General features: G+C 37.3%; 1 protein-coding gene across 1 annotated transcript in view; it reads left to right on the top strand.

The window, feature by feature from the left end:
* The first annotated feature begins 36 nt into the window (after positions 1 to 36).
* SNX2 (sorting nexin 2) overlaps positions 37 to 18,423 on the top strand; it is a 53,371-nt gene continuing 34,984 nt past the window's right edge. The window contains exon 1 of the mRNA XM_024757161.1: positions 37 to 191. Within this exon, the coding sequence (XP_024612929.1) occupies positions 84 to 191 (108 nt within the window). The 5' untranslated portion in view covers positions 37 to 83. The remainder of the gene's footprint in view (positions 192 to 18,423) is intronic.

The following is an 18,423-nucleotide window of genomic DNA, read 5'->3' as shown; positions in this document are numbered from 1 at the left end:
CGGCCCGCGCGCCAGCCTAGCCGTGCGTGCTCACGTGACAGGTCCGCGAGGTCCCGCTCGCGCAGTAGTCTGGGCGAGCGAAGATGGCGGCCGAGAGGGAGCCTCCTCCGCTGGGGGTCGGGAAACCCACCGACTTTGAGGAACTGGAGGACGGAGAGGACCTGTTCACCAGCACTGTCTCCACCTTAGAGGTGAGACCGCGTCGCCGTGGGTGCTGCTCTCCGTCGCTGCCGCGCGTCTCACCTTTCGGTGCCTTTGCCGTGCCCCGACTTGTCCCTCCCCACCCCCCGGGATTTGCAAGGACCTGGTTGGGGCGACACCTGTGACGCGGACCCCGCCTCGGGGACCTGTCATTGGGCTGGAGTTGGCCTGGGCGGCTAGGCCTGCTTAAGAGAGCAAACTGCGGGCCGGGTGGCCGACCTGAACCCCTGAGGGGCCGGGACCGGACAGAGCATCGCAGTGCCCTTTCCCCGTTCAGCTGGCCCTCGTCGGTGTCACTTGCACCTCTTCTTCCAGTGCAGAGAAGGTTTTGCCCTGGGTCCCCGCAAACCTCACGGCGCTGCCGGGCGACCTCCGCAGCCCCTTTTAAGAGGTGCTTGCTTTTCCCTTCCCAAGGAAGGGTGTGCCTCCGAAAGGGGAGAGCAGTGAAGAGAGTGCTCAGTGGCCGAGGCGCTGGAGGGAGCGTGTGGATGCACTTTTCCCGGCCCTGGCCCTTTATGGACTGCTAGTTCCCCTTGAGGGAGGTACTTGTTTTGGACTGTTAAATAGGTAAATGCATTTGACCGGTCTTGCTTGTCTTCTTTAGTTCTTAAGCTTTTTAAGGAACATAGTGTTGATAAAATATAAAGTTGAAGGGAGGGAATAGTTCAGGAAACTGCTGGGCGGTGGGGGAGGTTTTTTTTTTTTTTTTAAAGTTACCAGGGGAGAAATAAAAACAGATCCTCACTCCTTTTTCCTCTTTTCTCGCATGATCAGCGATCTCTGAAGCTAAGTCTTCCTGTTTTTGTCAAAGGAAACGCCCTCTGTGAACTTAACTGTATTGGGCCTCCTGTATCCAGTTCATATTTGAATTGCTTTGCCTTTGATGAGCGCACACACACCTCATAGCCCAACTTTAAGTGTGTGTATGTGTATTAAAATATAAGCAAATTTCCCAGAGAATTGTTTATCTTGGGCTGTACTTCTTTATAAACTGCTTTTTAGTAAGCTTTCCTAGCTTGTTGAACTCTGCAGCAAATCAATTGGAAATTACTGTAAAATATCCATTATTTGGCATTCACTTAGCTGAAACTGGAACTTCCGGCACCCGTTTTAGGTACTGACCACATTCTGCTAATTGTATATGCAGGTTCCTGCCCAAACCCCACCTGTCCTCAGGATTATATGCTTCTTGGGCCTAGGGATAGTGCCTTGATCATCTTTGTTTCCTCACAAAATCTTGACCATTGATTGTATTTAGCAAATGTTTGCTGAATTAATTGTCAAAACCAGCATCCCCTAAGAATTAGTAAAAATTATCTTGCACAGCAAATTACATTTTGGGGCGAATATCCTTGTAGTCCTTTATGTATACCCTACAGCTACCTTAACACGTATTGAAAGTTAGTGTCTATGCATGATCCTAAGACCTGTATTCCTTGTGAGAGCTACAAAGGTTTTCCACCAGCAAGGATCAGAATAAACTTAATTAACATAGTTTAAGCTAGAATATTGTGAACACTAAGCATTCTGTTTAATTGAAGTCTTTTAAAGTTGAGTAAAAGGAACTATAACTTATATTTCCCATTTGGATGGGACTTTTTAGTAAGGTATTTGACTTTTCAGTAGAAGTCTACAGAATTTTGAGTATGAATAAATTTATTTTGGTTACTGCATTATGAAAACGTTTTAAAAAGTTGGTTTTGATTGTTCATCTAAACCCCTTATTTCATGAGACTCATTCAGTGTATTAATTTTAAGGTAGTATAACTGTGAGACTTAAAAATTCAGAAATTTTTTTTTGCTTTTCAAACTATTTGGGGAAGGATATATAGCAGCATTTATTAGTATACCAAAGCTGCTCTAAAGGAATGTTTTTTCAGTATGCCCCTTTTCTTTTGAATAGTGCTTCTCAAACTTCAGTGTGTAGGGGAAACCATAGGATTCTTGTTTAAAATGCAGATGCCTTTGCCTCACCAGAATCTGCATGTTTTATAAGTGTTCTAGATCATTATTTTTCAAACATTATATATAAGTTACCTAGAGATCTTGTTAAAGCAAATTCTGATTCTGTAGGTCTGGGATAAGCCAAATTCTGCATTTTTAACAAACTCCTCATGACATTGCTTCTAGTCCCAAGGACAACAATGAGTTGCAAAGCCCCAGGTGATTCTGATACAGGTCATCTGCTTTGAATAGTTCTTACCTAAGCCCTAAATTGTAAGAAAGGCATAAAAATTAATGTCTTTCTATTTAAAAAAAAATTAAGTCAGAGTTTTAAAAATATTACGCATGTAGAAACTTTTTCATTTGAGGGCATTTGAAGGAAAAAAATCAGTTGAAATCCATATAAGTGAAAATCAAATTATACACAGCTTCCATGTCATAATTGTTAAGCTTGTAATGACTATACAACTTAGTGTATATGTATGCTATGAGTATGTTTTTATCCCAATATTAAACTTTCCTTTCAAAATTAAGAACAGTCACATAAAGCTATGTTCAGTAGCTAAAGCATATTTAAAACCCCTAGTGTATGTTTCTGTTGTGACTATGAAACAGAGTGGAGAAGGGCTGGCATGGGGGCAGGGAAGGGACTGAAAAGGGAAAATATCTGGCAAAAGCTTGTTCTTCTTTTGTACCTGAGAGGCTTTACATTGTTTAGGAATACCACTTTTACTGCCTTTTTTTTTTTTTTTTTTATGATATAGTCCTAAGCTTAAAAGGTGCTTGCCCTAAGGCAGCATGAAGTAGTAAGACAACACCTTAAAAAGGTCAGGAAATTTATATTATATGCCTGTTCTTTTTTTTTTCTTTATTGGATTATAGTTGATTTACAGTGTTGTGTTAGTTTCACCTGTTCTTTTTTTAAACAGCTTTATTGAGTTATAATTCACGTACCATATAACTCACGCATTTAGTATGTACAATTTTATGGGTTTTAGTATATTCACAGATACTACAACATTTTCATCACCTCAGAAAGAAACCTCGTACCCTCTCACCCTCGTCCCCATTCCCTAAACTCCTTTGCTCCCAACCTTAGGCAACTGCTAATTCACTTTCTGTCTCTATAGACGTCCCTATTCTAGACTTTATATGAATGAAATCATGTAACGTGTGGTCTTTTGTGACTGACTTCTTTCACTTGGCATAATGTTTTCAAAGTCTATACTTAATTCTTTTTTATGCCTGAATAATAATCCATTGTATGGCTATACCACATTTTGTTTATCCATTTTGTCGTTCATTGGACATTTGCATTGTTTCCCCATTTTGACTATTATAAATAATGCTGCAATAAACATTTGTGTACAAGTAGAATTGCTGGGTTATATGGTGACTCTACATTTAATCATTTGAAGAATTGCTGGAGTGGTTTCCCAAAATGGCCACACCATTTTACATTCCCACCAGCCATGTATGAGGGAACCAGTTTTTCCACATCCTCACCAACACTTGTTATTATTCGACTTTTTTATTCTATCCATCATAATGCATGTGAAATGGTTTCTAAGTGTGGTTTTGATTATATTTTCTTGAAGACATCTTTGCATATGCTTATCGGCCGTTTGTACATCTTTGGAGAAATGTCTGTTCAGAGCCTTTGCTCATTTTTCAGTTGGGTTATCTTTTTATTTTTTATTTTTATAAATTTATTTATTTATTTTACTTTTGGCTGCATTGGGTCTTCGTTGCTGTGTGCAGGCTTTCTCTAGTTGCAGCGAGCGGGGGCTACTCTTTGTTGCGGGACACAGGCTTCTCATTGCGGTGGCTTCTCTTGTTGCGGAGCATGGGCTCTAGGTGCACAGGCTTCAGTAGTTGTGGCGTGTGGGCTCAGTAGTTGTGGCGCAAGGGCTTAGTTGCTCTGTGGCATGTGGGATCTTCCCAGACCAGGGCTCGAACCGGTGTCCCCTGCATAGGCAGGCGGATTCTTAACCACTGCGCCACCAGAGAAGCCCTGTCTTTTTATTTATAAGAATTTTTTTGTATATCGTAGATACAAGTTCTTTACCAGATACATGATTTGCAAAAATTTTTCTCCCACTCTGTAGATTGTCTTTTCATGTTCTTGACAGTGTTCTCTGAAGCACAAATTTTTAAAAAATTTGATGAAGCCTAGTTTATCTGTTTTTTATTTTGTTGGTCATGCTTTCAACATCATATATAAGAATCCCCTACCCAGTCCAAGGTCATGAAGATTTATATCTGTTTTTTTTAAATTTATTAATTCATTCATATTAACAATAATCAACCTATTACGTGTCAGCATAAATCACATTTTTAACAGAAAATATATTTTCCAAAACAAGAGAAAATATGTGAGGAGTGGCATTGTTTTACATTGTTCTTTTTACATAAATTTATGTCACTTTTTTTTTATTCAAAAAGAAAGTCACAAAAATTATAATCATCCTCATCAGTTCACTCAGTCCCATGTAATTAATTTTTTTTTCATCTTGATCTTTTGTTAACACTTTTATGAATTCATCAGTTTTCCATTAGAGTTCTGAAAATGCTTATTCATTCAGTTCAGCAGTATAGTCAGTTACCAGAAACCTGTACTTGTCAGAGTCTTTTCCGTGAATTCCATGAATATCTATTTTCTTCTAAGAGTTTTATAGTTTTGGCTCTTATATTTAGGGGTTTGATTCGTTTTGAGTTAACTTTTGTATATGGTATGAGGTAAAGTCCAACTTCATTGTTTTGCATGTGGCAATCCAGTTGTCACAGCACCATTTGATGAAAAGACTGTTTCTCCATTGCATGGTCTTGGCATCCTTTCTGAAAATTGGTTGACTGTAGATGTTTACACCTGGTTCTTGTACTAACCTCAAATCTTAAGGTCAGCTGAAGTTAAGTTGAGAACCACAGTTTCCCCAACACTGTCACATGATGGTTTATAGTGCATTTCAAATGAAATTTCCAGATGGGAGGTTCACAGGTCTTAGAATTCCTTTCCCACCATGTAACCCTATGCCGTAATTGCTCAGAAGGTACTGTACTTAGTTGACTTCAGTGAATACTTGAGTATTTACTCTCTACCATACTTTTTAGATGATAACAGGAGTGCAGATATTAGCAAGATAATGCAAATCTTTGAGGACAGAAAATCTCCAGTGGAGAAGAAAGATATACAGAAAGCTCTGATACAGACAGACTGTGACTATATGATCTGAAAACACTGAAAGTACCAGTGAAATGGGAGCGATTCTAACTCCTATCAACATTCCTGACACATAGTAGATGAACAGTAAGTGTTTCTGTTGGCTAGGAAAAGCCATTGAGATGGTAATATTTAAGAGAGACTTCAAAGGGTGGAATGAAATTCCAGTGTGGGAGAATGGCACGTGTCACTTAAGGTTCAGTCTATATTTTAGGGAACCATAAATAATTCTGAGTGGCTGAATATAGGATGTTACAGGTTAATGTGGTGAGATTGTGAACAGCTTTGAAATTTGTTTTGTAGGCACGTGAGAGCTCTGGAAGATTTTCAGGGCAGTAACATGATCACCTAGGAAGCTTAATGTGCTAGTGGTCTGAGGGATAAATTTGAGTGCGAGGTATCATTGGTAGGTTGATGAGCCAGAGGTTATTTTAAATCTGAGGTTAAAAGCCTCAAGAAGAAAAGTGCAAATAATAAAGGAGAGAAAGAAGTTGATGCAATAGCAGATTAAAAGATAGACATCTTAAGACTTACAATGTCTAGGGGAAGGAATTATAAGTTTATTTCATTTGGGAATAAGTTACACCAATGCAGATACTATCAGACAGCTAGAAATACTGGGTGGCTAGAGATACAGATTCAATACAATTTATTGAATGGTGACACTAAACCAAACTAGTTTAGTAGAAATCTAGTCCTTGCCCTTACGGAGTATATGAACCAACAGGAGTCAACATAATAAACACACCTGTGTGCACAAGCATCTGCAGTACCAGGTGATACATGTGATTGAAATATGCACATGGTACAGAACTAGTATAGAAAACTGGAATGACTTAATTGCATAGAGATGATCTTTGAAACCCTGAAAAGTGGGTGACATTATCAAGAGAGCAAGTAGAGTAAGACTAAAGAGTCTTTTGATAAAGAACTGAAGTTAGTATCTATTGTTCTAACACAACAGGTAGTGACAGCATATATCTTGTTTTCCTAATTCTGTTTTCTTTGGGTTGGCATCCAGCTTGAAATGTTTTAATTTTTTTGAAAATTTCATCATGAATTACCTATGTTTAAGAGGAAAGACATTTCGTGACCAGGTATTTAAAGGCAACAGCATGGAAAATACTAGAAAGAGATTTATGACGAGGTATAACTCTAATTGACTACTTTCCCTGGAAGCCATTAAATATAAAGGTTTTGGAATGAACTATTTTTAGTACCTGTAAAAAATGTTATTCTATGTAGTTGCTTGAGGCAGAGGTGCTCAGTTTTTTCTTAAAAAGAATAATTTTTTTTTTTTTTTTTTTTTTTTTTTTTTTTGCCATGCTGCACGGCTTGTGGGGTCTTAGTTTCCTGACCGGGGATTGAACCCAGGCCCTCAGCAGTGAAAGCTCAGAGTCCTAACCACTGGACTGCCAGGGAACTCCCTAGATTTGTCCTTAATGTTACTTTTCAAACACCCACTTTCCTATAAAATTGAACTCTGGTATTTTTTTCCTGTGATGATAGTTTTTAGTTGTGATAAAATTTACCTCAGTAAAGTTCACTACCACCTCAATCAAGATATAGGACACTTCCATCACCTCCTAAAAATTCTTTCATGTAGTTAACGCCTCCCACTCCCAGCCTCTGGCACCCACTGATCTGTTTTTTGCCTATAGTTTTGTCTTTTCCAGAATTTCATATAAATGGACTCATATAAATGGAATTATATTTTTTATAAATAAAACAGTATGAAATTTCCTGAATGTAGCTTCTTTAACTTAACCTAAAGTATCTAATATTTATTGATGTTGTTGCATGTATCAGTAATTCATTCCTTTTTGTTGCTGAATTTAGTATTCCATTGTATTGTGTATCACAGTTGTTTGTTGTTGAAGAATGTTTATGTTGTTTACAGTTTTGGGCATTAATGACTAGAAGCGACATAAACATCTTATGTACAGATTTTTTTTTTTTTTTTTTTTTTTTGTAATACGTGGGCCTCTCACTGTTGTGGCCTCTCCCGTTGCGGAGCACAGGCTCCAGACGTGCAGGCTCAGCAGCCATGGCTCACGGGCCCAGCCACTCTGCGGCATGTGGGATCTTCCCGGACCGGGGCACAAACCCGTGTCCCCTACATCAGTAGGCGGACTCTCAACCACTGCGCCACCAGGGAAGCCCTATGTACAGATTTTTGTATGAACGATTTTCATTTCCTTTGGGAAAATACTTAGAAGTAGCATTGCTGATTGTGTGGTAAATACATGTTTAACTTTCTAAGAGACTGCCAAACTTTTAGCCAGAAAGGTTCAAGGGAGATAAAGCATAGGGAGATGAAGTTAATTACTTTTAGTCTTGCAAGTTAATGGATCTAGTAATGATATAACTCAAGTTATAATAATAACTAGTAATATAACCCAAGACCATGTCCATTAGGACAGTGTTCTCCAAGTCTGAGAATTGATAATATATGGTTTCATTAAAGTGAAAGCATGATGTTTCAAGACAAAAGTATGTTATGGTATTTCCTCCCATCATAAAAGTTATTTTAATATTGAAGTTTTAGGGACTTTCCTGGTGGCGCAGTGGTTAAGAATCCGCCTACCAATGCAGGGGACACAGGTTCGAGCCCTGGTCCAGGAAGATGCCACATGCCACGGAGCAACTAAGCCCACACACCACAACTACTGAGCCTGCACTCTAGAGCCTGCAAGACACAACTGCTGAGCTGGCATGCCACAACTGCTGGAGCTGCATGCCTAGAGCCTGTGCTCTGCAACAAGAGAAGCCACCGCAATGGGAAGCCCACGCACTGCAACGAAGGGTAGCCCCCACTCACCATAACTAGAGAAAGCCTGCCTGCGACAACAAAGACCCATTGCAGCCAAAAATAATATAAATAAATAAATTTCTTTAAAAATATATATATTGACACTTTATTCCTATTCAAAGAGTCACACTTTGTATGTATTATTGAGTGCTTGAATCCTGAAGGCTAGTCTGAAGGAAACTAAGTGCCTCTGGATTTGCCTGTTTTAGTCTCTGGTCAGGTTTTCATTCATTTTATCTCTGAAATATAAAAAAATTGTAAAACATTCTAAGAAAGAAAGGGAAAGAAGAAAAAGATAACTGCCAGACTGTTTTCTTTCATGATGGAGAATTCAGTTGTTCCACATCCTTGTCAGCAGTTGTTAGTGTCAGTTTTATTTCAGGCAGTGGCACGCTTGGGGCTGGCTTATACTGGCTTAAAAGAACTAATGTTTAAATTTTCAGGAATTTTGTAAACTGTTTAGTAAACAGCCATTGTTAAAAATTAAATTATATAAACATAAATAAATTATATTAAAAAAACAAAGGTAATAAATATATAAAACTTGTCGCTTCCTAATTACTGTGTTTTACTAGTTTCTGTATTATGTCTGTTGTATCCGTATGGTGGAAAGTAACATATCTTCCTAGCTCCACATTCAGTCGGGAGAAATCAGCAACAGAGGGTATGTTTATGCCACAGAAATAAGCAAAAGCTAAAATTCAGGGTCTTCTCTCCCAAAGACCCGATTGCTAAACATATACCAGCATACCAGTGATTTTTAGCCAGTCTAAAAGGTATGTAGTGTTACCTAATTGTGGTTTTAATATACATTCCTTAATGGTTAATGATGGTGTGCATCTTTTCACATACGTGTTCACTATCTGAAAATTGTCTTCTTTGGTGAAGTGTTCTTTTGTATCTTTTAGCCATTTTAAAATGGGTTTCCTTATTGAGTTTTGAGAATTCTTCATGTATTCTGAATACACGTCCTTTGCCAGATGTGTGTTTTGAAGATATTTTTTCCCAGTCTGTGCCTTGTTTTATCCTTTTTTAATTGATAGTACTTCATATGTTACATATGAAATCCTGGGCTAACATTAACACAAGGTCACAAAGGTTTTGCTTATGTTTTTTCTATAAGTTTTTGCTTTTATATTTGGACTTCAGATTGATTTTGAGTTTATTTTCTTATGAGTTGAGGTTCATTTTTTTTTTTTTTTTTTGCAGCACGTGGGCCTCTCCCTGTTGTGTCCTTTCCCGTTGCGGGGCACAGGCTCTGGACACGCAGGCTCAGCGGCCATGGCTCACGGATCTAGCCGCTCTACAGCATGTGGGTTCTTCCTGGACCGGGGCATGAACCCGTGTCCCCCGCATTGGCAGGCAGACTCTCAATCACTGTGCCACCAGGGAAGCCCAAGATTCATGTTTTTGAATATAAATATCTTGTTGTTCAACCACCATTTACTGAAAGATAATCATTTTACAGTTTGTTTTATGGCTCAATATGGTCTTCTGTGGTAAATACTATGTGTGCACTTGAAAAGAATGTATTTAGTCTGATATTGGGTGGAATGTTCTATAAATATTGTTAGTTGATAGTATTTTTCAGTACATGCAACAAACATCAGTGAATTTCAGATGTTTTATATTAAGTTGGAGAAGCTAGACTTTAAAAGTTCTTCATTGGGTTGTCTTTGCATCTTTGTCAAAAATCGGTAGAGCATATATATTTCTGGACTCTGTTTCATTGATCTTTTGACTATCTTTTTGCCAGTTCTATGCTGTCTTGATTACCTTGATTAACTGAGTCGTGAAATCAGGTAGTGTGAATCCAGTGACTTTGTTCTTTTCAAAATAGTTTTGTCTATTCTAGTTCTTTTGCCTATCCATATAATTTTAGAATCTATTGATTTCTATCAAAAATTCCTGCTGAGATTTTAATTGAGATTGTAATGAATCCATTAATTAGTTTGGGGGAGAATTAACATATTAACAATATTGAGCCTTTAAGCCATAAGTATACTATTTCTCTCTTTTTTTTTTTCTTTTAGGTCTGTCTTGATCTTTTTCATCAGTGTTCATAGTTCTCAGCATACAGATCTAGTACATATTTTTATTAGTTTTACCTATTTTATGGTTTTTTGGTGCCTTTATATCTTTTACATTTGCTCATTGGTGGCATATTTACCCTGTTTTCTGCAACTGTTGCTAAACATTCTAGTTCTAGTAGGTTTTTTTCTAGAACCTTTGGGATTTTCTATGTAAACAGTCATGTCTCTGATTAGAGTTTTATTTCTTTCCAATCTGTATGTCTTTCTTTCTCTTGTCTTAATGCACTAGTTAGAACCAATATTGTAATACTGAACAGAAATGGTGAGAGTGGGTATCTTTTCCCCTTTCGTGCTAATAGGAGGAAAATATTCATTTTTTTCTCCCTTAAATATGATTTTTTTTTGGTAGATGACCTTTATTGGGTTAATGAAGTTTCCTTCTATTTCTAGTTTTCTGACTTTTGTATCTCTGAATGATGTTGATGTTGGTAAATGAGTTTTCTGCATCTAATAAGATGTTCATATAATTCTCTTTAGTTTATTGATAAACTGGATTATATTGATTGATTTTCAAATGTTGACTAAACCTTGAATTCCTGGCATAAACCCCACACAGTCATAATGTGTTTATACTTTTTATATATTGCTACATCCAGTTTGCTAGTGTTTTTCTGTTATTGTGTCTGTGTTTGTGAGAGATACTTGTGTGTCATTTCCTTTTACTCGTTATGTCTGATTTTGGTATCAGAAATGCTTACCTCATTAAATGAGTTGGAGAGTGTTTCCTCCTCTTCTATATTCTTGAAGAGGTTGTGTGGAATTAGTCATATGTCTGCCTTAAGTGTTGACAGAACTTGCTAGTAAAATCATCTGAACATGTTTTGTTTGCTGGATGATTTTTAACTTCAAATTCAGTGTATCTGATAGATACAGAAGTATTTCTTCTTGTTGAACTTTGGTGGTATGTGACTTTCAAGGAATTTGTCTGTTCAGTGTAAGCTGTGAAATTCATAGGCATAGGTTTTTCATAATAGTCCATTATCCTATTACCGTATCTGTGTAGTCTGGGTAATGCCCCTCCTTTTTCATTGCTTATATTGGTAATTTATGTCATCTCTTTGTTTGCTTATTTATTCATTCATTTTAATCGTGCTAAAGGTTTGTCATTTTATTGGAATCTTTCCAAAGAATCAGGTTTTGGTCTCTTGGTTTCTTGTTTATTTTTTGTTTTGTTTTTTAGTTTCATTAATTTCTTTCTGCTTGCTGTCTGTTTAGTTTGCTCTTCTGTTTTGTCAAGCTTTGATCATTGGTTTAAGACTTTTTTTTTTGAGTGCTAGTATTTAGCTATGTATTTTGCTGTAAGCACCGCTTTAGCTGCATCCCACAAATTTTGATACTGTGTTTTTGTTTTTATTCAATTTAAACTATTTTCTAGTCAAAAGTTTCCCTTGTGATTTCCTGTTTGACTTATAGGTTATTTAGAAGTGTGCTAATTTCCAAAATTTGAGGATTTTCCAGATAGTTTTCTGTTGCTGATACAGCTTTATTTTATTAGTGTCAGAGAATGTTTTATGACTCCAGTTCTTTTACATTTGTTAAGGTTTGTCTGATGGCTCAGAATGTGATCTGTTATGGTGAACAGTCTGTGTACACTTGAAAAACATGTATATAGTCTAATGTTATTGTTGAAGTGTTCTCTAAATGTTAAGTCAAGTTGATTGATAGTATTTTCCAGGTCTTCTCTATCTTCCCTTATTATCTATTTATTGTATCAATTACTGTAATTTAGTATTATTATAATTTCTTGGTAAATTGATCCTTTTATCACATGATACCCCTCTTAATTGCTGATAATACTCCTTATTCTTAAGTTTATTTTATCTGATGTTAATGTAACACTCCAGCTCTTCTTTGGTAGCATGACATGTTTTTTCCATTCTTTTACTTTTAACTTACCCATGTCTTTAAAGTAGGGTTTTATAGGCAGCATATTGTTGTGCATTGTTATTTTTGTACACAGTATGGTCACTTCTGTCTTTTAATTAGTGTGTTTAGAATATTTACATTTAATGTGATTATTGGTGTGATTGCATTAGATCTAGCATTTTATTTGATTACTGTTTTTATCTTCTGTTTTTTCCTCTGAAAACAGAGGGAAATATGTACCTAAACATTTACAGTCCAATTAGAGTTAATATTGTACTTTGACAAACAAAATTCAGAGCCTTACAACCATATAGGTCCATTTATCTTCCTTCTTTCATGTTGTATTTCTCATGTGTATTACATTTCCATTCATTGAAAACTTTACCATTGTTATAATTTTTGCTCTCATAGTTATACACATTTTAAATAACTTTTAAGAAAAGAAAAATGGTCTATTTTATTTCCACAGTTACCATTTCTTTGGTTCTTTTTTTTTTTTAAACATTTTTATTGATGTATTTATTTGCCTGCCTAGGGTCTTAGTTGTGTCATGTGGGCTCTTTGTTGTGGCATGCGAGCTTCTCTCTAGATGCAGTGTGTGAGCTCCAGAGCGTGTGGGCTCAGTAATTGTAGCACGTGGGCTCTGTAGTTGTGGTACGCAGGCTCCAGAGCACAGGCTCAGTTGTTGTGGCACGCTGGCTCTCTAGTTGTGGTGCATGGGCTCCAGAGCCTGGGCTCAGTAGTTGTAGCACATGGACTCTCTAGTTGTGGCACGTGGGCACAAAGGCTCTCTAGTTGTGGCATGCGGGGTCTAGAGTGCCCAGGTTTAGTTGCCCCACAGCATGTGGGATCTTAGTTTTCTGACCAGAGATTGAACCCATGTCCCCTGCATTGAAAGGTGGATTCCTAACCACAGGACCACCAGGGAAGTCCCACATTGCAGCCATTTTTAATAATGAGGCTGCATCTAGTTTTCTCTGAAGTTGTCCTGTTTGGAGTTTTCATTTTCTTGGATCTGTAAATTAATGTCTTGCACCAAATTTGGAGAGTTTTTAGGCATCATTTCTTTAAATATTGTTTTGCATTGCTCTTTTTCTAGGACTTCAGTAACATGAATGTTAGACCTTTTTATACTGTTTCACAGATCCTTGGGGTTCTGTTCATTTTCTTCATTTCTTTTTTCCTCTCTATTACTCAGATTGGAGATTTCCTAATGATTTATCTTCAAGGTCACTACTTTTTTCTTTCAAGAACTGTAAAGGGTAAACTTTACCCTCCTGGTAAGGTAACAGATTAACTTGTTTTATGGTTGCTGGAAGTTGACATGGTAAAGGACTTTCTTACTCAAAGCATAGCAAGTATTGGGTTAGCCAAAAAGTGCCTTTGGTTTTTAAGTAAAAATAAAAGACACTTTTCATTTTCACCAAGAACTTTATTGAGCAATGTATTCACCCTTTTGTGCCACTACCTTCTGCCATTTTCCAGGCAACTTCATAATTCCATCTTCCCAAAACTTTTTGTCTTTTTGAGCAAAGAATTGTTCTACATGCTTTTTTTTTTTTTTTTTTTTTTTCGCGGGCATCTCACTGTTGTGGCCTCTCCCGTTGCAGAGCACAGGCTCCGGACACACAGGCTCAGCGGCCATGGCTCATGGGCCCAGCCACTCCACGGCATATGGGATCTTCCCAGACCAGGGCACGAACCCATGTGCCCTGCATTGGCAGGCGGACTCTCAACCACTGCGCCACCAGGGAAGCCCTGCCTATTTTTTACTTTTAGATCATTGTTTCTGTATTCTATCCAGAGCTTTTAGTGTTAATCAGTGGGAGAAAGAGGCTTAGGTGGGCTTCTTTAGTCTTCGTTGCAATCCAAAGCACTAATTGTTTTGGTTTGTTTTTTTGTTTTTGTTTTTGTTTTTTTTTGAAGAGATATTAGCAACCTTGAAACTTTTAATAAAAATAATCTCTAGAAAACTACTAAATGATGATATGGGGAAGAAAAGAATATATATTTATTAGAAACACTGATGTCTCCTCATTGCCTGTCTCAGACAACTATAATTCTGATCACCCAGAAGCTGTTACTGTACCCTTCCACCATCACTTTCTTGTTTGATGGACCACTCTCTCACTCCTTTCCATCCAGTGGAGAACAACTCTTCCTGAACTCACTAGGAAACTGAAGGAGACATGGAGAGGCAGGGGCAGAGATAAGTGAGTCCTGAGAGCCTTTAGTGAGTGACTGCTCCATGACTGCTCTGTGAGCAGTGGAGCAGGGCACTCTATGCTGCTGATGGATGGGCACCAATAGAAAGTGCATGCCTTATAGTCTCCCCACAGTGGGGTGACTGCTGCCACCACAGCCATTACTGGAGTTGCTCACCCGTCCAAACCATTCCCATGTTGTTCTCCACTCTCAGGCACTGAACTATGATATAAAAGAGTCCTTTTTGTTACATCAACATGCCAGTTTTTCATTCTCTGACTTTGATGTCAGACAAAAATGAATACCCAAGATATTAGAGTAGTATAAACATTCAGTTATGATAAGAATACGTTATAGGTTGTTAATAGTCTACATGTATTATAACTATGGACTGCATTACAATTTTTACTTTGAATAGACGTATCTATTTTAGAGAATTGAAGAGGGAAAACGTAGTTTCTTTTTGTTATTCAGATATTTAGCATTTCTGTTGCTTTTCCTTCATTCATTGTTTCCTCTTGGATCATTTTTCTTAAGCGTAAAGAATTTCCTTTACTGTTTTTTTTAGACCTGGTTTATTGATGATGAATTATTTGTGCTTCATCTGAAAACTGTTTTACCTTTATTCCTGAAGGGTATTTTTGCTGTTTATAGATTTGTGGGTAGACAGTTCTTTCTTCCATCACTTTGAAAGTATTCTTAGACTGTTTTCTTAGTCTTTGTGATTTCTGATGAGAAATCTATGGTCATTTTAATTGGTGTCCCCCTGTAAAAATGGGTTTTTTCTCTCACTACTTTCATTTGTTTCTCTAATACTTTTATTTTTAGCTGTGTGATGATGTGTGTAAACATAGTTTTCTCTGGTTTTATCCTCTTTGAGGTTTGCTCCTATAAATTTATATCCTTCAACTTCAGGAATTTTCAACCATTTCTTCTGTAAATATTTGTGCAAAAATTTTTCATCTGTCCAGGAACTTTGGTGACATGAGTGTTAGACTTTTTGATATTATCTTACAGACTCCTGAGGCCTTGTTCATTTTTTTCTTAATATTTACTTTTTTATTTATTTGGCTGCATTGGGTCTTAATTGCGGCATGCAGGATATTTTGTTGTGGTGCGCGGGCTCAGTAGTTGCGGCACAAGGGCTCTCTACTTTTGGCACGCAGGCTCTAGAGCACATGGGCTTAGTTGCCCTGCAGCATGTGGGGTCTTAGTTCCCCAACCAGGGATCGAACCTGTGTCCCTGCATTGGAAGGCGGATTCTTAACCACTGGACCACCAGGGAAGTCCCCCTTGTTCATTTTATTCAACTTTTGTTTCACTGTTATTCAGATTGGATACTTTATATGAATTTATTTTCCAGTTCACTGACACTTTTTTCTGTCATCTTCAGTCTTTTATTGAACCCATTATGAGAACTTTTTTTGTGTGTGTGTGTGTGTGTGTGTGGTATGCGGACCTCTCACCGCTGTGGCCCCTCCCATTGCGGAGCACAGTCTCCGGACACACAGGCTCAGCGGCCATGGCTCACGGGCCCAGCCGCTCCACGGCATGTGGGATCCTCCCAGACCGGGGCACAAACCCACGTCCCCTGCATCGGCAGGCGGACTCTCAACCACTGCGCCACCAGGGAGACTGAACTTTTTACTTTAGATAATTTTTTTCTGTTCTGAAATTTTCCTTTTTTTTTTTTGGTAGTTTCTATTTCTTTGCTGTGAACATCTTTCTTTTCATTCACTTCATATGTATTTACCTTTATCTCATGGAGCATAGTTAGAAAAGCTTTTAAAAGTTTGATTAATACTTCGAACATGTGAGCTGTTTTGGGGTTGGGATCTGTTGATTGTCTTTTCTCTTGAGATTTGGTCACAGGTTCATTACACAGGCATTAAATTATAGCAGTGAGTTGAGACTGACTATTTTTAAAGTTGCGTTTAGTTTTTACAAATTTTGGTGTTTTGTTTTTTCAAAATTATTATCAAGCTAGGTTAAGAAATGCAAAAAGAAATCGAATTAGGTGATTTTAGATTTAGAAATTGTGAAATAGTAAAATGTGTAGGTAAAAAAAAAAGATTGTTATAGCAATTCTGATATACTTCTCATTAAATAGACAAAAAAAATGGTACTCAAGGAAATTTATGTAACCATAGACAAGTTAGTGTGCAGGCAGAACTACAATCCAGAGCTTTGATCTCCAGGAAATTTTGGTATTCAAAAATAGAATCTTTGTTCAAAATGAAGTTGAGGGTACAGGTATATTATATGTAGGTCCTTAATGCCTGTATCTTATTCAAAACAAGTACAGTTCTCCCTCAGTATTCACAGGGGATTGGTTCCAGGACATCCCACAGATACCAAAAATCCCTTTTATGGATGTCTCTTATATAAAATGCCATAGTATTTGCATATAATCTATATACAATCTCTCCCATATATTTAAAATCATTTCTAGATTATTTATAATGCCTATGTCAATGTAAATGTTTGTAAATAGTTGTAAGTACAAGGTAAATGCTGTGTAAGTGGTTGCTGGTGTGTGGCAAATTCCAGTTTTGCTTTTTGGAACTTTCTGGAATTTACTTTTTTAATATTTTCAATCTTCAGTTGGTTGAATCTGTTGGAACCCCAGAAACAGAGGGCCAACTGCTGAAAACATTTATTTTTAATGAGTAGTGTCATGAAACCGGGTCACATGTGTAACTATTTCTCGTATATAATGGCATATTAAAAGCATCTTTCTGTGTCAGTAAATGCCACTCTGCTACTACATTGTTTGAAAAATAGACTACTTTTTAGAGCAGTTTTAAGTTCACAGCAAAATTGAATGGAAGGTATAGAGATTTCCCATATAATGCCCCTACACATGCATTTTCCTTCATTATCAACATCCTCCACCATAGTGGTACTTTTGCTACAATTGGTGAAACCACTTTGACACATCATAATCACCCAAGATCCATAGTTTACATTAAGGTTCACTTAGTATTGTACATTCTCTGGGTTTGGACGAATGTATAATGATATGTGTTCACTGTTACAATATCATACAGAGTAGTTTCACTGTCCTAAAAATCCTCTCTGCTCTGCCTGTTCATCCCTTCCTTTCCCCAACCCACTGATCTTTTTACTATCTCCATAGTTTTGCCTTTTCCACAGTGTCATATAGTTGTAATTATACAATATGTGGCTTTTCCAGACTGGCTTCTTTCGCTTAGTAATATTTAAGTTTCTTCTGTATTTTTTCATGGTTAGAAAGCTCATTTCCTTTTAGTTTGAATAATATTCCATTGTCTGGATGTACTGTAGTTTATTTACCCATTCACCTACTGGAGAACATCTTCATTGCTTCCAAGTTTTTGCAATTATGAATAAAGCTGTTGTAAACATTATGTGCATGTTTTTGTATGGGCATAAGTTTTCAGCTCCTCTGGATGAGTACTAAAGTTCACGGTTGCTGGAACGTATGATAAGAGTATGCTCATCTTATAAAAGTACTGCCAAATTGTCTTCCATAGTGGCTGTACCATTTTGCATTCCCACCAGCAGTGAACGAGAGTTCCTGTTGCCCCACATCCTCATCAGCATTTGGTGTTGTCAGTGTTCCAAATTTTGACTACTTTAATAGGTATATAGAATGTACCACTATGAGGTATAACGGTGTCTCATTGTTGTTTTAATTTGTATTTCTCTAATGATATATGATGTGGGGCACGTTTTCATATGCTTATTTGCCATGCGTTTATCTTTGGTGAAGTATCTTGAAGGTTTTTGTCCTGTTTTTAAACCGAGTTGTTCATTTTCTAATTGTTTAATTTTAAGAGTTCTTTGTATATTTTGGATCACAGTGCTTTATCAGCTGTGTGTTTTGCAGATATTTTCTCCCAGTCTACAGCTTGTTTTTCCATTTTCTTGACACTATCTTTTGCAGAGCAGAAGTTTTCATTTTAATTTTAGTGGAGTCTGTCTTATCAAGTCTTTCTTTCATGGATTGTGCCTCTGTTGTATCTAAAAACTCATTATGAAACCCAAGGTCATCTGGATTTTCTCCTATGTTATCTTCTAGAAACTTTATACTTTTGTGC

Source organism: Neophocaena asiaeorientalis, unplaced genomic scaffold (genome assembly GCF_003031525.2).
Source record: "Neophocaena asiaeorientalis asiaeorientalis breed wild unplaced genomic scaffold, Neophocaena_asiaeorientalis_V1.1 scaffold149, whole genome shotgun sequence".
In the NCBI taxonomy this organism is placed as follows: domain Eukaryota; kingdom Metazoa; phylum Chordata; class Mammalia; order Artiodactyla; family Phocoenidae; genus Neophocaena; species Neophocaena asiaeorientalis.
The sequence above is the reverse complement of the archived record's forward strand: the minus strand, read 5'-3'. Positions and strand labels throughout refer to the sequence as shown.